A 21,090-nucleotide genomic window follows, 5' to 3' on the forward strand; every position below is an offset into this window, starting at 1 on the left:
TGTTTCCTGTGGATAAACGGCCATGCTCATGTTAATTCACCCGCATGCATTGGTCTGGTGTGGCGTGTTGTGTTCTGGTAGGTTTTCGAGCAAAGGGGAACGCCACAGCCCTTTCATTTCTGTTTTCTCTCATCATATAGAACAATTTTCAAGAGTATTTGCATCTTTTTACTGCTTAGGTTTGAAAAATGTTTGTATACATCCCCGAGTGTCATCAAAAAGATGACAGTAAGACAGGCAGATAAAAGATCGATTTTTCTTTATATAAAGATACACCAGAATGATTTCTTAACATATATTTTGCAAACATCAAGACATAACTGAACAGTTAAAACAGGGACATTCATCTCTTCAGCTATAACATCAAAATAAGGTCAAAACATACCTGATGATTTTGGAAACTGGGAAGACTTTTTTGACAAAGTAGAAAATAAGGGAAAGTTAGGACAATTATTTCCAATTATGAGTTACGGAAAAGAAAAAGATCGAGCACAGTGGCAAGAAAAACTGGGCTAAATTCTTCATTGGACGGAGGGTGTTGTCCATGGAAACCTGCACGACTGCACTTTTACAATAAAACATTTTAATAACAAGCCACACATGAAAAAGAGATTCTCTCTGATTGTGGTTAACCTGGATAGTGGAAGACTTGTATATTAAAGTCAAGGAGAGCATGTGCTCGCTATTTCCACACTGCAGAGTAAAAGCAGGCATTTGGCGGTCATCTCAAAGCAATAAAACAAGGAACAAGAACAAAATTTCATCCAAAATGGAATTCTGGTCACACACCCGATGTTTCCAAACTGGTTCTGTCTGGGTTGTTTTGGAACATTTGTCCTTTCACTATTCAAACACTTGTGCCCCTAGGAAGGAAAAACAAACAGCAGTAATGCACAAAGAGCATACCAAGCAGGCGGGACGGGCAAACATGTATAACACGTCTCGGTCAAAGCCTTAAAAACATGTCTGTGATTAGATTTCAATGCATGGTTCTCATACCAGACACTTGAAAATTATCAACAACTTTTCACCTCATAGTTTTTAAATTGTGACCTTGCTTTTCACCACCTGTCACTTTATTCCTCTCATGAGAACAAAGATTTATGACATCCTTAAAATCATGTTTGGAGATGGGGTTTTTTTTACTTATCGCTATATGCGTCAAAGGTGACAAAGGGTTACCTTTTTCCATCAAAATATTCACTGCCTGTTTGAGTTCACCAGGTGCAGCAGGCTCAGGGGTCAGAGGTCAAAACACATCCTAGTCAGGAATCTCATTGCGACTGCCAACAATCACAGGAACCATATTGTTCTCCGTGGGGAATTATTTTATGAAGGCTTATGGAGGGGAATTATAGAAAAGTAGCCAAAGTGTTTATGTGATTATATAGCAGTTATGTCACCAAGTCTGACATAATAAAAAGAACAATGTTTCACTGATGCAGTGAATGTTATAGATCTCATTGAACTGGTCTGCAGTTGTAGTTTGGGGCTATATATATATATATATATATATATATATATATATATATATATATATATATATATATATATATATATATATATATATATACTAATATAGAGTAATAGCACCCAGCTGTTTGACACTTAAAGCTACACAAGGAAAGATTTTTATAGTAAGTATGAAACACTCTCCACAGTTCAGTGGTGTTAAAGAACTCGAGTTTAGCTTAACAGGTTTTCCCACACCTTTATTTATTTGTGATGGTTCACCACAATTAAAACATCTGCTGCCATGTTTTAGAAAAAGTCTCCAAAAATACAGTAATCATAGACCGCAGCAATGGACTTCTGGTATACTGTTTTGAAATGCGGAGATGTGTAAATTTTGCAAACTTGTTTATGTCTGTTGTCATTTTCAGTCATAACTGTAACATATAAAGATACAGAGTTAAACACGCAAAGCAAAGCGATATACTGCTGTGGATGGGGCTGCCAAAATATTTTGGCCACCTAAAAAAATGATAAAAAAAATATATATATATATATATATATATATATATATATATATATATATATATTTCAAGTGTACATTGTATTTGAATATTTGTACTGTTTTACCTTCCGCAATAGCTGAGGTGGTGGTAAACCAGCAACTCCACAGTTCTGTGGAGTAAAATTATTGTATACTTAAACTATTGAGTTTTTTACGTGGGTCTTTTTTTAAGGTGGCTTAAAACTAATAAATCAAGGCACAGTTTGCTCAGTCCAATTTTATATTTTTTATATATTTTTTATATATTTTTATACACAGAAGTTATAAATGTTGTGTTTCGGTCTATAGAGAGGATGTTGCAAAAAGCACTGACCAATATTACATCTTACATCTCAGCTCCTTTGGCGCTGTGCCTCCTGGTTTCCACATATGGACACTTGAAGCACTTAAAGCTTCCAATAAGCAGAGATCTCCAGTAAAAGCAAAGCCGAACATGTGTAGAAGCAGAAAGCACAGATGCCTTAAGATGTTGCATAACAGCAGAGGTGATTAAAGTGATGATTTTACCGACTCAGGTGCCTGCAGCTGTTTTTTTCTGAGAAACCATAAACTGCAGGTGTCACTGAGGTTTTATTTTGATCCCACCCTATGCAACCATCTAATACTGTAATAGTCTGACTAAACCCTGACTCAACCACATTCCAGACTTGTTTTCACCAAGTCTTTATTGTTCAAGAAAATGTTATTCTATTCTTATTTGAGTCTTAAATACTGTATGTACAGGTGGTGTCCTACAGCTCCTGTGCTCAACAGACGTGCATGGTGGGTAAATGCTGCAGTATTCAGTGGGGGGTCGTCCCTCTTAACATAACACTTCAACACCTCAATACACAGCGGCATGGAGCACAAAGGTGTTAAATGACAGACCAGAGGAGGAGGGAGGCCAGATCAAATGTAGCGTTTCAGGTTTAAAGTTTGAGGTTTGAGGCCAATTGTGGCAGCGGGTTCTGCAAATGGAGCGCAGTCTCTCCACTTCCCGGGGTGGATTACAGGAGCTAAATAAAGCAGTTGTAACTCCAGGGCGGATAGCCTTTGTTCCATTCATCAGCACTTTGCATTAGTCACTATACTTCAAGGCTAATGTCTGTATCCTTTTACGGCAAAAGGTGCTTTTTGCAGACACATTAAAGGTGCTGGAGGTAATTGGGTGGGTCTTTTTCAGCGTTGGTCTGTCATTATTTGAGGAGCGTGCGTGGCAAGTCATCATGGTCGTGACTCGCGACCAGACAGGCTGCCAGTTTGGGTCTTGCTGGGAAAAGAGTGGGCAACAAAACACTGTGGTTTCCATAAATATTCACCATCAAGGTGTCTAACAGCAATGCCCCTAACTCTAATCAGGATGAAAGTAGTTACACCAGAACAATTTGATCTATTTCAGACAACAAAATGCATAATCCCCCTGAAATTGCATCATCAATTTAGAGCTGAATCAATAACATTAATGATCTATACATAAATGGGCAGAAAACTCACCCTTTGAAACAGACTGAAAAATTTGCAAGAAATTAGTAAAATGTACAAGAAAAATACCTTAAATTAGTTTTTTAAAAAAAGAAAGAAAATAATAATGAAAAAAGGTACAAAAGTAAAGGGCAAACAAGACTTGGAAAAAAATGCTTAGAAAATTATAGTATTAATATTAATATTATATTTTTTACTAGCTTTCTTCTTTTTTCTCTAGCTTTTTTGAAAAATAATTTTCTAAATCTACTCATTTCTTACCATGTTGCTTAATACCTTTTCCCCATGTTTTTGAAAGAAATCGCACCATTTTGCTCAGGTTTAATACCAAACACTTGTCAAAAAACATCTGAAAAAGTGATGTTGATCCAGGTTTCAGAGGATTAACCTGTGTTGATTAACCAAACAGTCGCTAGTTGTAGCCCTACATATCTCAGTGTGCCTGCTTTAATATGAGCTTAAAATTAAAATATTTAAATGAATGATTTCCAAAAAGCATTGTGTGACTTTGTTTTATGTAGAAGCAGAGAGAATAGTTGTGAAAGAGATATCTGCCCATGGAAGATACAGTGAATCATGATTTATATAAAACTAGACATAAACAGAAGAAAACTGTCTGCATGCCAAGTGAGTTTTCTTTCAACTTGTGGGGATTCTCAGTGTGGCAACGCTCGCATCCTGACATGTAGTCTAAAAAGGGTCTGAGAGTAAACACGTGGGTGTTTGTAGACAGCTGGCAGAGATGTGTGAAAACTCCAGCTGGTATTAAGATGTCTAGCCTTTAGTGCTGCCACATTTTAATGATCCATAATAACTCATGCTGGCCTGTCATGATTAATAAGAATGAGTCAATAATTGACTTCCTGGATTAAAAGGGCTAAAATTTCATAACGTAGACCATAAACGTGTATGTGCCTAGCTCTACTCGATTGCTATAGAATAACAGTTAGTCATTCTTAAAAACCTCTTACTAAACATGTCTAAACACACTATGCTTGTGTAGTCTTTCCTGGCACACAGAAAGTTGTTTTTCTTTTCTTTTTAGAATAAACTGAAGATGAGCTTGGTTTTTGCACAAGCAGATATGTAGCCGCCATGGCTACACAGACCAACAAAGTCACCCAAACATCAACAGAGCGTCTATGTAAGGAGGAACAACTGTGCAGGAGACACGAGCTGTTTTTACACAGATATACAGCAATGAGGACCCTTCATTACACTGGCTTTTTAAATGATTTTTAAACAAAACCAAACAATGGAGGCATCATGCCGCCCAAGTGTGTGAGTTTAGAAAGCATGCCGACAATCTGCAAGCAAAAGAGGCATAAGGAGTGTGACTAGTGTCAACCTCTAGTGTGACATGTAACATACACATCAGCAGGGCTTTACAAACAACGACAATTTCATAACATGGCAATAACAGTAATTTACTGTCCCTTTTTATATTGCGGCTGATCTCGGAGGGTAAGGAGCTCCTGGACCTTATTGTTTTTCCAGATTGTGGACATTTTCAGATGCTGCTAGCTGCTTTTTAAATCTCCTGGTGGTGAAGGCGTGGCACGGACCCAACCCAGGACACAAATTGGGCCGTCATTTACTTTTTCAGTTGGACAGAGTCTTGTTGTATTACAGAGGGTCGTAGGTTTGTGAGACATAAGTTGATTTAAATGGATTTGCCATCAGTTCTGATCACATGTAGCATCATAGACATTGTTTATGTGAGACAAAGTGAATACAATGAAAAATATTTCTACCCTTTTGCACCCTGTTGTGCACTAATTGGGAACACATTAGGGTGTTGCCAGTTTTGTTGTTCTCTCTCTTTTTTTGATTAGGTCCTTGTGTTTGTTTGGATCATATTATCAACCCAAAGATAATAGGTATAGGGAAAATAAAATAGAGGCAACAAAAAAAAAAACAGTTTTTGCACAAAAAGCAGAAAAATGCCAAACAAAATAACAGGAAGACTGTATTGCACAAAAGTTGTGCAAAACATTAATTTATTTGCAAACTAAGAATGCTAACATTTTGTTGAGACTCGTGGTGTTTTTACCCTGTGTGTAATGGGATGAGATTGTGGCCTTGCTGTGTTGTGTTATTGCTTTTTCATCTACCGGTGGATTTTTTTTTTTTAGCTTCTGAGCCCCAAAACCAGTCAGCCAATGTCAAGGTTTGTTTCGGCCTAATATTTGCTCTCTGTGTTGTTTAAGCTTCTGCAGAGGTCAGTGCAGATCACAGAGAGGTCAGGCAGATCAAGCTGAGAAGCAGACATCTGTGTCACATTCCTCATGTGGCCTTCATCACAGAGACGATGTGTGCCTCTCTGCAGGGAGAAAGACCTGAAAGCACAACCCTGTGCCGTGGGGTATTCTGGGCGGGCGATCAGTTTGACTTTGAGTATATTGGCGCGTTGAGCATTGGGGCTGCAGTGGACCTAATCAAAGCCGGTTGTCTTCGTAATCTGGTTGGAGGAGGCCTAAGTAAGTCTGTTTGTGTTTAATGTAAAAACATGTTTTCATCTCCACGTCATATAAACAAGTTCAAGACTTGATCAAAAATAACAAACCTGGATGAAAACTGGTGAAATGGCTTCAATCTGACAAACAAAAGCACAGACATGTTTGAGAATTTTAACAACTATTTATTGTCTTGAAGTATGTAACAAAATAATCGCTATGAATAAAAATGGCATTTTCGCTTTGTACAACTAAGAAAATGTTTACAGACAAGCAAAACTAATTGTACAAAAATAATGGTAACATTGATACACAAAAACAAAGAAGGTAAAAACGATAAAGAACAGAACATCCTCACGTCAGTGTGCAAACCGTTTATACAGATGGACGTGTGCCCTTTGGTAAGGCAACAGATCCTGATAAATTATTTAAATAGCATTTATCTACACACACGCACACACACACAAATCAACCTCTCACAAACAGCTAAGACAAAACAATAATTTATCTGCTAAAAACAGCATTGGACATAAGTGATAGAGCAAAATTATTTATAAAAAAAAGAAATCTCCCATTTTACTTGTTATTTTCACTGGGGAAGATCACGGGATTGGGAGCTTGTTGCGTTTTTAGATATGAAATGTCATACTATTTACAGCTCATGCTACAGTGGCACTAAGATGTCCATCGTTTCAAAGGAATATGAAAAAGTACTTAGGTTGGGTTTTTGTTTGATCAAATTATACAACAGCAATGAGGTAATATTTGTACATCAAAGATTTCCTTTGTTTTCCATCTCTCTCTGAAGAAAAGGCACACAAGTCACATACACTTCATGCTAAATAGCCCTGTCTGAAGAATACCTTATTCACTTTGTACAGCGGGAGATGATAGACACTGATACCTGGCTTTACCTGGTTTTAGATCAGTTTTCACTGTTATGTTGGATGGATTTGTTTTTACTTTTTCAAAGCGTTCAAATTTCCTTTGCTGCCTACACTGTAGGCAAGAGTCAATAAAATACACGTATTTACAAAATTTCAAATTGAAATCCTCAAAACTGAGGGATTAAATCTCTTCAATGACCTTAATGTAAGATGGGGAGTATTTTGGAGAGTACTGGCTCTAGCATTTTCTGTAAAATGTAATCCTCAATTTTTTTCTTACTGGTTTGATATGGGAAGGTCTTCACTTCCATCTCACCCTGAGATTTGTTAGGTTAACCAAACAGCATCAACAAAACCCATGATACTTGTAATTTCAAAAGATAGCTAACCTAAATTTCATTTTTGTATTCTTTCTGCTCTACAGAGATTCGTAGGTAGATGGGTAAAAGCACTTTCTTGTTCCAGTCTTCCACATACAGTACATGCATGACCAAACACACATCCATAACATCATGTTCCCCTTATTTCTAACTCGTCTACTCCCAATAATTTTCCTAAGTCCTTAACAACCAAGATCCCTAAAAAACACATTATTGCTGTCTCCATCTTTCGAATCCTCAAGCGTATCATTCAGAATCGACATCCTGGTAGATCTGGTAAAGCAAAGGGAATATATCATCAGTTTTTTTTTCTTTGGGATGTCCATCCAGAAGGTAAGGTAGGAAGGCACACAGGCTGAAGAGGTGAGACAGAAAAAGAGAGAGAGAGAGAGAGATGTAAAGGCTTGGAAGTGCATAGTTGTCTATGGGGAGCCGTTCCCGCACAGAGATGAATGAGGTCTTTCAGAGAGCGAGAAAGCAGGCAGAGCTGGGATAGAAAGGTGTTTGTGTCCTACTGGCAAAGCTAGACTTGTTTTCTTTTTTTTTTTTCTTTTCCCCCAGCTCTCCCTGCTCCCGTGGATGCTAAGGTTGGAGGAGAAGGGGCTCTCTGATCCTCAACTGGCAGTCAACCGGTTGGTGCTCTGCCCGAACCAGCTTCAAGTTACCCTGAGGCTGACCACATGCCCTTCGCCTCGTCTGAGTGTGCGTGCCGCAGAAGAAAGAGTTGCGGAGATAAACCGGTCCCTGGACTTTGCATCAGAATACATAAGTTCATACTTTATACAAAAAAGGTGCTTTCCACAGAGCTTCCTGCACTGCGCGTTTAGGTATCTGTTGAAAGAAAGAGATACAAGAAATGGAGTTAGACTTGATTGTCAGAACTGGACATCAAATGCTTTCTGGGATGCTGATTTTCTGCAAATCCTTACCTCTGCATTCATACTTGAGGTCTGAGAAGTATACCATCTCTTGTGAGAAGACAAAAAGACCTAGCCTGCCACCAGCATATGTCTTGTCATAGATGCTACCAGAATCTGCCATAATCTTCTTGCCCTCGTACATCACAACTCTGTGGGAATAAAGAAAACATCACAGTTGGTGAGGTCCAAAGCTCTTGATTTTGATGTCAAACCCATGTGGGGTGTCATCTGTGTGTGTAAACTAATTAATATCCTCCACCCACCTAATAAGTCCTGTTCTTGGCCTGTGGATCAGATGCCATCTGTAGGCGGTGAAGTCTTTCCATCCAACGTTCTTAGGGTCATGCCAGAGAGTGCGGACCTAAAGCAAAGTATGAACAGCCATTGGTTTACTTTTCTCTCTTCCCAAAAATACAATCATCTATTTTTGGATAGAACCTGATGTCTTACCTGTCCTGGGGTATTGCCTGTGTGCCAAAGGGCATTCCTGAGGTGCTCCCCTGGGCCAGTGGTGGAGTTTACCACTTTGATGGACAGACCAGAGTAGCCTTGGGCCTTGGTGGGTTTATTTGACCAGTACGTCTGTGTAATCTGCTTCCACATCACCACATAGAACCTGGAACTGGACTGGTAGCCAAACACAAAGCCAGCGTAATCATCATCCCTCTCTGTGTTGATGAAGAATGTCCCACTGAAGTCCACTGAGTTGAATTCATGGTAACCTGAAGGAAAAATGCAAGTTAGAGGGCAGAATCCAATACTGGGTGAATTCTTAAATCAGAACATTTTTTTTTACTTACCAACAGCGATGCCAGGGTCGCAGTTGACAGTCTGAACCAGCTCTTTGCCCTGATGGCGGACAACCCAGTTAGGATCAATCTGCGAGGTGCCTTTGGGGTCCAGAGGAACCATCTGGAACTTGCGGAAGTCTGTCTCACTAATGTCGAAATTCTCCGGGCACACATCGTAGATGTCCGGCACGTTGTCTTGGTCAAAGTCATCTTTGCAAGCATCTCCACGACCATCACCTGAAAATATATGTATATATATGTATATATATTATAGTACCCTAGGTGTTTTGAAGATCTTTTGTCATGCTGTGAGCTGTGTCCTTTAGGGCTGAAACATGGCCCATTTTGCTCACCATCAGAGTCCAGCTGGTCAGGGTTGAAGGCCAGTCTGCAGTTGTCCTTGTCATCAGGGATACCGTCGTTGTCGTCATCATGGTCACAGGCGTCTCCCTTGCCATCCTTGTCATGGTCAGCCTGGTTGGCGTTGGGAATGTAGGGGCAGTTATCCAGGTTGTTCTGATGTCCATCCTCATCGATGTCCTGGTTGCTGTCACACTTGTCTCCCACCCGGTCATCATCTGAATCCATCTGCAGTTGCACAATATTTTGGCATCAGAGTTATGACTTTCCAAGTTTTTTATGAACTCTTGATAACACCAGTGTTAATGATTACACCAGACAATTGGCAAGAAAAGATAATCAACAACTGCAGTCCATATCTACAGAGGACTGTATTAAGTTACTGCCAATGCAAAGCTTCAGCAGTTACTGCTGCTGCAGCTTCACACTAAAAGCATTTAACTAGCGCAAGACAAGCTAACGTTCATTATGAAGTAGTCATAGCAAATGCAATGTGTTTGTCAGTGAGATTGGCACCACTGCTATTATTAATGAAAATATGTTAATAAAGCAAGACAACAGTCATCTTCGGCAATTGTTGATAGCGGATCTTTGTCATTGATGTCATTTTCTTATCAACATCATTAGCAATGGCTAATAGAAATCTCTTTAAATGCAAAATGTGTTTTTGCTTGTTGCTTTGACACCAACTCTGCTATCATCTTGTGGGTCAGCTCTCCTTTACCTTCTTCACATGAGTAAAATCTAGAAATCTGACTGCTGCTACTTTGTGCTGCAACTCTGCTGCTGCTGTATGAAGCAGCTGCTTTCAATTTATAATTGAAGAATCTGTCTTTGGACTTATTGATAAAAGAGTACAACCATGGTGAGGATGGTGGACAAATAATGTAATCAATGTATGCTTGAATACCATGTAACAATGCAACACGGACTACCTTGGCAAGCTTAATTGGCATGCCAACAAGGATTGTTTCTTTCCAACATATTTATTTTGTTTTATCACAGTGTTTCCTGCTACAGTTGTTCTGTCATCATCCTCTCCAGCTTTCATTAAGGACTTTCCCTAGGCTGAAATCACTGTGCCTTTGTAAAGCTGTCGTGATCAATTTGTCCGTGATCTGTCAGCAGTTTTCAGCTTTTGAAAATCAAACATCACTCCACAAGACTCTGTCGCTCCTACTACTCCAGTTTGCTTGTTGAACACCTCCAGCACCTGCAGTGATGGGCAAAGTCAAGCTAACCCTACCTGGCAGGAACAGACACACCCAGCGGCTCTAAAGAAGGAGGATGAACATGTGAGATCAGGGGTGTGATGTAAGAACTTGGGTAACTGTGTGGAACCATAATTTTGCTTTCAAAGGCCTCAATAAGACCACAGCTTTTAAAGAGAGCATTTTGGTGCAGTTTTTGTAGTCTTTGGAACAGCATGCAACTTTGCTGCCTCCATGCTTGGACTTGTTTCTGTTGACCTTTAAATTCAGTGCGCAGTTCCCTCTTTATTCACTCTCAATTCACTCTTTACAGACAACATAAGTGTGGGCTCAGACTCACCCCTCCTTCCCCCATCCTATTCCTGAGTCCCGTTGTTCAACACATTCCTATTTGTCAGCGTAGCATGGCACAGGTGGACTGAGCAGGACCGCGGTGCACATGCACACAGCCCATGGCCAGCCCATTCCTCAGTAATATCCAGCCAAGGGCCTCTAACCTCACATTAGCCAACTAACGTCAATGGGCCATTGAAAAGACCCCTAGCCCCCCACCACGCCTTATTGAACTGATGTGCCCTTGAGCTGCATACAGGATTTACTCCACCTTTACACGGCATGATAAAGCTTACACAGCTAGACAGGGCTAAACACCGAGGCTCTGTCTCAGTTGAAAGACAGATCTATGCTGAGCTACAGAGAAAGGCAGGGAGATGAATGTGGATTATTTATGGTGGGTGAAGTGGAAGGAAATGGGGAAGGCTTGTTTGTATGTGTGTGTCCACACACCTGATCGGGATTATGTTCCAGAGGACAGTTGTCGCACATGTCTCCCACTCCGTCCAGATCTGTGTCTCTCTGGTCGACATTGTACACATAGGCGCAGTTGTCCTTCTCATTCAGTATGCCTGGGGAATTAATTGAGACATGATGTGAAAAATAGGTATACGCGCAATTGGATTTTTTGCCGATATCTGATAGGCCTATAATAAGAAGTAATGTGGCCAATAACCGATACTGACAGAAATACATATTCACTTTTTTCCCCACCTAATTTTAATGATCAAGTCTCATCTGTAATCGAACTAACATCATATTATGCAAACTCTTATCATGATGGCCCACCGGCAGATGGAGACCTAAAATACAATGCTTTTCATTTTTTGTAATATTCATTCATTCATAATGCATTGTGCAAAATAAGAAAAACACTTCAACTCAGGGTTGATAATGGTGTGATTTAGTACAGCTTGTGTTGTTTTGTTCATAATTATTTGTTTTATTGTAACTATGAAGGCATATGGGCGCAGCATCTGATTCCAAGACAAATTTCCCTATGGGGACAATAAAGTATATCATATCATATCGTATTGTATCGTATGTTTCCACTTCATCGGTTTGTCATATCAGCAGAAATCAGCATGTTTGCCAATTCCAACGTTTCAGTTTAAAGCCAATATCTGCCGATATTATCATGCATCCCTAATGAAAAACACATATTTATATATTACTCAAAAAGCATGACCTCACTTCAGCACATATAGAGACTTACATTTCCCCAAGCATTGTTTTTAAGCTTAGAGTCCTCACCGTCTCCATCAATGTCCACAGCGCAGGCATCGCCCTCCCCATTGTTATCTGTATCTGTTTGGTCTGGGTTACTATTGTAGGGGCAGTTGTCACAGCGGTCACCCACATCATCGCGGTCATAGTCATACTGCCTGGGGTTGTACACGAATGGACAGTTGTCCTGAAAGACAAAGGGGAGGAAGAAAGAGTTGAGGATAGGTTTCAGGTGCAGTGCTTGTCATTTGAGTAGATCTATTACAGGGAGGGAGTGATGCAGGATGAAAAGGTGCTTTATTTGTAGGCCCTGTCCCAAATCTAATGTTGGGATTAGCAAACACACAGTCCAGCTCCTTCAGAGCTTCACCTCAGTATTGGAATTTGAGGTTTTGGCTCAGGCCGGGGAGAAACATTTGCTTTCCTGCCTCCCCTGCCCTCCTCTCTCTCCACCTGCCTTCTTATTAGACAGCATGAATGATGAATGCAAAAATTGCGTGCACACACACTCCCTTGTCCAGTGCTACTGTATGCAAGAATGAGACAGTATTTGAACCAGCACCTGTAAAAGTGTTTGGCCGTGCCTATCCTTCACTGTGCTCATCAGCTGCTACTATATGGTCACATCTGTAGAGTTTCACTTACCCTGTCATCAGGAATGCCATCATTGTCGTCATCACTGTCGCAAGCATCTCCAATGCCGTCCTTATCGTAATCTTCCTGACCAGAGTTGGGTAGGTTGGGACAGTTGTCCTGAATAACACACAACACAGTCAGAGTCAACAACAAACATACAAGTGATATAAATTTAACTCTGGAAAAAAATTCCGAAGTGAATTTAACTATTTGAAACCTGTGCAAATTGGTTTGAGTTCCTCCAAAAACATGGAGAGAAGGCAATGAGCAACTCAACAAGACATGGCCCAAAATTTAGCCAGAGGTTAGTTAAATGGTACAAAAAAAGGAACACCTAAAAAAAGGGAAAAAAAGAAAAGTAATTAAAAATAAAAAAATGACTAATTTCTTGCAATTTGCTGGGCATTTCTTGTCAAATTGCTCATTGCCACATCTTTTCAAAGGAAGTCAAGCGAATTTGTTCAGGTTTCCAAGGGTCAAACAGCTTGTGAAAGGCATCCGAACGCAGCACAAGAAACAGAATGTCGATCCAGGTTTCAGAGGGTTAATTAATGAAACATTTTAGAGCCTTTATTGCTGTCACTACATACCTTTTTGCAGTGGTAAGTGGCGTTCTCCACACAGACCAAGTCAGCATTGGGCCATCCATCCAGATCTGTGTCCTCTCCGCAGATATGTCCGTTGCCAGCATAACCGGGCTTGCACTCGCAGCGGTACATAGGATCGGCAAAATGTCCGAGGTAGTTACAGCGGGCGTTTTTGTTGCAGTCGTGGCTTCCATCGAGGCAGGGATTACGGGGCGTGCACACCTGGAGAGCCAAGGAGGGATGCATAATTTGAGTGATTAGTGATCAAACCGGCTGTGCATAGTCCAAATTCATGACTTTATGTATTCATCATACGTCGTATCTCTTTGGCAGAGCATTCCCATTTGGCTGTTCTCTGATTGGCTGCTTGACACAAAAACAAAACAGTGCTTACCTGTTTCTTAGCTGCAGCCTGCTCCACACCTCTGCCAAACGGTTGGGGTCCTGAGTAACGAGGAGGGCAGGGCAGGCAGTTGTAGCCAGGATCTGTGTTCTCACAGCGGTGCACGCCATTAAACTCAAAGCAAGCGTCGGGAACCTCCTTGCACTGTTTTTAGGATAAAAACAGCAACCACTGAGCTCATTAAGACTTGGTAGAATTTAAAACAGACATCAAGCAATTTTTATATCTGACAAAATCATAAAGAAAGGTCACGGGAATTTTTACCTCATCAATATCTTTACACTTGATACCATTACCAGAGTAGCCAGCTGGGCATTTTCCACACTTCCAGGAACCATCAGGGAAACTGGTGCACTTTGCACCAGCAAAGCAGGGGTTAGACAGACACCCATCTGAAAACACAAATGTTGGCTCATTGTCCAAACATCATCTGCATCATCAAAGCTTTTATGGCAGTGCGACTTTTTTCTTTATAAATCACGTAAACCTCGTCGTAGTAATGATCTCATTGCAAGGGGAGATCTCATAGTTTAAAAATATAACAAATTTGCTATATAAAAAGATGCCATACAACAACAGTAAATGCAGTAAATTAAAGCACAGTAAAAACAGCATGTTTGAAATAAAACAGACACATGGAATTCAATTTTAGGAGCTCTGTGAGTAATTAAAATGCTTACCAACTGGACAAGCTTTCTTATTGCACATCTGAGTGTCTTTGGCATTACCAACGCACTCTTTGCCTCCGTATTTAGGCGCGGGGTCATTGCACAGGCGTTTACGATACTGGACACCACCTCCACAGGTGAGAGTGCAGGTGTCCCATGGTGACCAGGGTCCCCAGTTGCCATTGACTTGGAGAGACAGGAATTACACATAATTAAAAATTTGCTTTATACAGCACACAAATGTAACCAGGCAGCAAGTATCAGATGATGGGACTTACTGGGGCATGGAGACTTCTGGCATTTCTCTGTTTGCCTGCCCTCTCCCTCGCAGTCTTTACCTCCAAGCTGAGGGGTGGGGGAGTTGCAGAGGCGGATACGGGTGATGACACCAGCACCGCAGGTGACAGAGCAGGATGACCAGGGTGACCAGTGGCTCCAGTTGCCGTCCTGCTTGACTGAAGGCCGCAAAAAGAGGTCAGAGGTCAGTTATCAGAAAGCAAAGTGGTGGACCACTGTGGTAAATATTATGGCATACAGATGTTGACAGGCTAACTAATCTCAGTGTGGCTGTTTAACAGAGTCCACCTGTTTGTGTTTGGCTGACGGGTGAGAGAGTGTTGTGTTAACTCACATCGCTTGTCACACTCCTGGAGGTAGCAGTCGCGGGTCTGCACTGAGGTGCCCTCGCAGTTGTTATTGATACGGTCGCAAGAGCGCCCACGCTGCTGGATGCCCCGCCCACATGACACGGAACAATGGGTCCATTCAGACCACGGCGACCAGCCGTCCTCTGCATAGTCGCTCGCTGAGCAGGAGGGAGAGAGTATGAGAGAGAGAGAGAGGGGAAGGGGGAGACAATAAAAGAGCTATTCCAGCGAGGCAGCACCCCCTCACAAACACCCCCAAGCCTAAATGAGGAGGGAAAGCTCTTAAAGCGGAGGGCTAATAGTGTGGATTTAGCTGTGACTCGGACAGATAGAAGGCCGTCTGTTGAGAGGCAGGGCTGAGACTAACACAGAAAGGGCCACTGTCCTCGGGATACACAGGGATGCCCCATTGGCTTATGTTTTCCTAAAGAGGAAACAGGTTTTGCAAACACGGCCCTGGGTGTGTAATGACTTCAACAAGTGGCTGAGGTCTGGATGAATGCGGCTCCCCCTGTTTATTTAGGTTTAAGGGAAGCATTGCAGCCAAGCCTGCATAGGTATGAAGAACATGTCATTTCTCCTCACGTAGAAGATGGCTTTACTAAACAGCCAACCAATTTTCCATCCCGCTTTAACCAATTTGGCAAATTGCAGCCATTTCAAAGATGTTTTGAAGCACAAAGCGCCAATGTTCCAACACACATAAGCACCCTTTCATTTACGCGGATGTTATTTCAGTTAAATCATCTCTAAAGTTAACATATTTTTTCTTGAATAGAAACCTTTACATCCAGGGAAATATTTGTGGCTTTTTGTTTAATATGGCAAATAACACAGAAACGGCTCGTTCTGTGAATGGCGCAGTGTCTGAATGCTCTGTCTGTTAGTTGAAACGTATACAATCTAGCCTACGGGGGCCATTTATACAGTAGCTTATAGTGTAGGTTTACATAAATGTGATTACAGTGTACGTATAGCTATGCAGATGCCAACAATGAGTGAATAAAACTTTATAAATCTTTATAAAACCGAAATGCTTACGTGTTCCACAGCGCGGGCAGCACTCTCCATCGGGAACAGTGGCATTAGCACAGGGGATCAGGGGGCAGGAGATCTTGCGGCACACAGTAGCAGAATTCTGCACAAGCACAGAGATCAAATGTATGGTCAAACACGTGCTGAAATACATGGAAATCACCACAACGTTGCAGCACTTTTCTTCCAAATCATGTGCAGCTGCTGGGTTAAATCTGCATTTCCAAATGGAATTTGGACACTACAGGACTGTGTCACTGGCGTATCGTTGATTGTCGTGTAAACCTATTTGAATTAGTGCCTGTTACGGGGTCATTTTTTTCATCCACGTTCATGCAACCCACTTATTAAATTCTCTGCTCAACATTTGAGTTTGCACGGATTTTTACCATGCCAGAAAAACTAAAAAGCAAGATCCTGGCTGAGAACAGAGACCCCTGCCGACAGGCACCTGCCCACTGGGTCAGAGGAAGGTGGGATTGAGGCCAAAGTCTTAATAATGGAAGTCGGTTTGAAGCTGGACTGGGCGCTGAGCCCCAAACAAGTAAAGTCAGCCTGCCAACACAACCTGTGTGGGTGCACTGTGAATGACTCAGGGATAACAACTGCTTTTAAGTATGCATGCTAATGTTCTCCCTCTTGGATCTGATCGCTGACGGAGGAGAAAAAGGGGAAAAAGGGACAACCGGCGCATCACTAAAAGGAAATCAGTAAATAAAGCCTGTTACTGAAAATCAGGACTCTTCCCTGCCAAGTCTTCTGCACCTGAACCCACCGCTCCTTTCCACGGGTTGAAGCCAAGGTCTTGTTCGTAATTACAATGCATCACTTAAAATCTGGTCAAGTCCCTCTATAGGCCACACTTGAGTTGAACTTCTGTCAACAGACCTCTCATTACAACAGTAAAGGCTGCTGGCCTTCTGCCAGGCCTCCACACTACTAATTACTGACCAGATCAGTTGAGTGGTGGTAAGTGTGTGTGTATGCGCAGGCGTGTGAAAACAAGTTGGAGCATTAGAGTGCATCCCCTTGCATGTGTTATGAAAGCACTTAAGAGACCATAAACACACTGGAGATCTCACCTGACAAGTGCACTCGGTGCAGTCATCGACGGTCCACTCGTCTCTGTTCTTGTGCACAATGCCGTTGTGGATGCAGACGCCGCTGTGAATGCCGATACGGGTCTTAATCAGCTTGTTCTCATCCGTCTGGAAGGAAGGTGAAAGGAAAAAAAAAGATGTTTGCTTATTATTTTGATTCCAAAAATTTGTTAGCTTGGCAAAAGCCACTTCTCCTTTTAAAATTTACTGCATAGTAAAAACATGCTTAAACTTAAACCACATTCACGAGTAAAACTGTAATAAATTAGAGCATAAGTGTAGTTGTTTATGTGCATATGAAAACAGTTAAGGGGGGGGGGGGTATGCACAAGAAGTGCATTGTTAATCCCATCAGAGAAAATGTGTTTCAGAAGAACTTTATAGAAGTTTGACACTGCCAGTAAGATGTAAGCCAGTAAGATGTATAACTGTCATTGAAAGTGTCATCTTGCTGCTTTGTGTCAGTATTTGTGCGTGGTATCATCAAATTCAATGGTTCCATATTACACTTACTTTCAGGTTCATACTTGTACTTTGTGTTCCGGACACTGTTTGCCTGGATATACCTTTATTCTCTTTCTGTCATAACGCTGTTTTAGCGCCTGTCTCATTAGGTCTTGCTCTGACTGATCAGTATTTCTGGGTCTTCTGTATCTGCTTTAGTCCCTCATGAAAGTTGTTCCTGCTTGCAGCGAATTTTTCCCAGTGGGCACTCACGGTATTGCAGCAAAAAAATCCCCTGCGGCCAGAAAGCATTTTCCTCACAGGCCACCACTTCAAAAGATATGCCCTTAAAATGTTGACAGGACACCTCCAACTGCAAACATGTTCAAATAGTAATGTTTCTATTATGAATTTCTGAGCCATGGTGGTTTTATATTTGTAAAACTTCTCCAGAGTCAAGAAAAGTGATTTTAAAACCTGTGACATCATCACGATGTAAAGTCTATGAAGCGAGCGGGAGAATCATCACTGCAATATTCAGTGGGCTGCATACCGCGAAAGTAAACCTGGAAGCTAGACAGCTTTTCTTGCAGATGCGGCAGGTGAGCAACTCCGTAAGAATGAATAGGGGCTATTTTCTGTCTGCTGTCTAGGAAATATTAAAGTCTATGATCAGTGTTCTCTGACTGTAACCGCACTGTAATGGAATTTCTACCTCTCACAGTATTTATATTGCACCTATACCTGCTTTATGATTAAAAAAGACATGGAAATATGACTTTTTTACAATATTGGAACTTTAAAATCAGAGTCTAAAGAGCTACTCACTCAAAATCCATTATTCCTCTAAAGGCTCTCTTGTTTTCTAAGAACTCAAAGTATTCTTAACCCCAACAGTATGTTAGAGTCACCACATCTCCTCAGCTGAATATACAGTACGCGTTGTGTGACGTTATTTGGCTGGGCAACTGCACACAGGCGGTGATGGCAACCCAGAGACCAGACACATCCAACAAACACACAAGGCCAACAAGCAGACTGTCTCTTACTCTCTGCCAAGAGACAGTATTGTGGGTTTTCTCCTTACCAGCTGGCGGAGTTCATTGGACAGCTCCTTGACCACCACACCGAGGCCCTTCAGCTCCTTAAACATGCTGACCAGGTCCTCACAGGAGAAGCCACAGACCATCTGCAGGTCTTTACCAGGGCAAAACACAAAAAGAAGTCACTAATTATCAGTTAAAGTCAAAAAAGTCTTCGTCTGGTCAGTCTCGAGGCTGGTGTCTAACAGACAGACATGAGCTAGTACACTGTACAAAAAAACTATTTGTTTTGAAGTTAAAAAGTCAGTGTCTGGACTGCCTTGAATTGAATTCTGCATTTGTTCAAGTTCCATCATTAAAAAAATAGCTCAACTTGTCTTGTTAAGATCAGTCAAGTTAAAAAGAATGGTTTGTTATTACAGTGTATAAAGAAGTCAAAAACATGGCAGTAGTGTTTACCTTTAGTCTTGTGTCCAGTGTACTCTGTTCTGATGGCTGAGGAGCCGTTGAGGTTCTCCAGGATCATAGAGTCAGTCGTCATGGCTAAAAGAAGCACATTTATTTATTTTTTTTTAAATAAAACCACATATCTGCACAGGCATCCTTATGGTTGATTTATTAATGAGGAAGGATATTAAAATGTAACACATCCCGCACTGCAATAGATCATTATGAAAAGTAATAAGTTAATACTGCACAGCGCAGAGACCACATTACCCTGAGATATTTGTAAACTGGCATTCCTGTGTGGACAAGTGGTAAACAGCTTCCCGGGAGGGAAGAACGAGCAAACTAAATAAGTATATACACATTTGTTCGATAAGGACTTGCTCGGACTTGGCTTTGCACGAAGCAGATGAATGATGATTAAACAAACAAGATGTCTAATTACTTACAGCTTTGGCAACCTTTGTTGCGCAGGATGGCATCCAGCGAAGTTCCAAACACAAAGCGCACGTTTTGTAGGACCCCCTGCAAGTATCAAGGTTCAGTTTAGGCTGTAAACCGGTACATCAGTAGATAAACCCGCTAATTATCAGTATAAAAGCATTTAAATAAACGTTCATTGCTGCCATATGTGCGCTTTTACGCATTTGGACATACTTACGCATTGGCGTTTTAAACAAAACACAGTATAAAAAGGAGACGTATCTGAATTGCATCGGTTAAATGAATATATAAAAAGTCAACTCTCTTACCATGAACCTGTCTTTCACGGCTCCCTTGCCAATCCTGAGTTGCGCGCTGGCCGGGGTCTCCAGCGTCAGGATGCTCTGGATCGGCGCATCTAACTCGGCGGTGTTCACCTCCTCGCATCCTGCGTACAGCTGCGCCCGGTCCTCCTGCACGAACAGCGTGATATTCTTCCAGTGGCCCGTCGCCAGATCCACATCTTCAATTGAAACCACCTGTTGCTTGTTCTCGGTGGAGAAAACTATGTCCAAGGTGTTCGCCTTGCCGTTGGAGACGATCTCAAAGACGGGTCCGGAACCGTCCTGCTTCTCCACGGTCAGGAGGCTGCCCCTGGTCCGCTTAAACTGCTTGAAGTTGAGCAGCAGGAGGAATCCCCTCTCGGCGTGGATGGAGTCGATCAGGTCCCTAAAGGCGCTCTCGGGGACCGGGGGGATCAGGTCCGGGTTTAGGATCTTGTAGGCGGGGCTGTACGGGTCGTCTCCTTTCACCAGGGTGACCCCGTGGTTCTTCTTCGGGACTTGGACGAGCTCAAACAAGTCATACACGCTATTGTCGTCTCGACTCTCTGCGGATGAATGATAAGCAGTCAGTCTTTGTCTGCCAGTGCACTGGATGTTTAATATTCAATACACTGCAAACTTAAAAAAAAACAAAACAAAAGCAAAACCAGACTCTTATAATAAATAATTTCATGTCTAAAAGAAGAAATTTTATTCTGAAAAGTTCATATCACTTCAGCCAAACTCACCTGCGACTCGCGCGCTCTCGCAGGTCCAAAGCATCAATAGCAAAAATATGCCCGTCAACTTCATGGTGAAGCACCAACCTGCTGCCTGTCACAAATGACAAAAACAGCAACAGTCTAACCATTTATAACTTAAAAGTCATTGTCAGACAAAATCAGTGTGCAACAGGTTGAAAACAAACAATATTACAGTCGGTCACATATCAATACTTAATGCTGGCGCAGCTGCAGAAACAGCCCTTACAATATTTGTCACTCACCTGCTTAACAAGAACAGCACAGCTAAAGCAGTAAAATCCCGCAAAAAATATTTAGAAATCCAGCAATAATCCTCAAGAATGAATTTATGGCGAGTTATTTTAAAATAAAAAGTTCCACCGTGAAAGAAGGGAAATAATAATAAAAAAAATCTTGCGTTTTTTTCTTTCTTGATTGAAAATTTGTCCTTGCTGGTGTCGGCCGCTAAAAACTCCCTTTTTAAGCCGAGGGGGACAAAGTGCTATTTAAATAGTTTGATGCCATTCCTAAGAAGTGGCGTCGTCCAA

General features: G+C 41.6%; 1 protein-coding gene across 1 annotated transcript; it reads right to left on the minus strand.

Moving 5' to 3' along the window:
- Positions 1 to 6,098: 6,098 nt before the first annotated feature.
- On the minus strand, positions 6,099 to 21,027 carry thbs1b (thrombospondin 1b). Its single transcript, XM_042503104.2, has 23 exons — positions 20,806 to 21,027; positions 20,549 to 20,633; positions 19,806 to 20,365; positions 19,503 to 19,578; positions 19,066 to 19,149; positions 18,651 to 18,760; positions 17,102 to 17,227; positions 16,026 to 16,122; positions 14,969 to 15,142; positions 14,616 to 14,792; positions 14,350 to 14,523; positions 13,934 to 14,061; positions 13,661 to 13,813; positions 13,270 to 13,488; positions 12,689 to 12,796; positions 12,071 to 12,230; positions 11,270 to 11,388; positions 9,266 to 9,500; positions 8,922 to 9,149; positions 8,572 to 8,843; positions 8,385 to 8,482; positions 8,131 to 8,270; positions 6,099 to 8,032 (listed from the first exon to the last, which is right to left on the minus strand). Exons 2-23 carry the CDS (start codon positions 20,610 to 20,612, stop codon positions 8,025 to 8,027), a joined length of 3,510 nt encoding a protein of 1,169 aa, XP_042359038.1. The 5' UTR covers positions 20,613 to 20,633; positions 20,806 to 21,027; the 3' UTR covers positions 6,099 to 8,024.
- Between the last annotated feature and the right edge of the window lie 63 nt (positions 21,028 to 21,090).

Source organism: Plectropomus leopardus, chromosome 16 (genome assembly GCF_026936395.1).
Source record: "Plectropomus leopardus strain MGB_pleo_1.0 chromosome 16, ASM2693639v1, whole genome shotgun sequence".
In the NCBI taxonomy this organism is placed as follows: domain Eukaryota; kingdom Metazoa; phylum Chordata; class Actinopteri; order Perciformes; family Serranidae; genus Plectropomus; species Plectropomus leopardus.

Excerpts from the sequence above, each read along its gene's own strand:
- thbs1b (XM_042503104.2), bottom strand. The coding sequence starts at position 20,612 with ATGAAGTTGACGGGCATATTTTTGCTATTGATGCTTTGGACCTGCGAG. Across the intron at positions 20,366-20,548 it reads CGAGAGCGCGCGAGTCGCAG|AGAGTCGAGACGACAATAGC; the intron begins GTGAGTTTGGCT and ends ATTCATCCGCAG. Across the intron at positions 8,483-8,571 it reads CAGGCAATACCCCAGGACAG|GTCCGCACTCTCTGGCATGA; the intron begins GTAAGACATCAG and ends ACTTTGCTTTAG.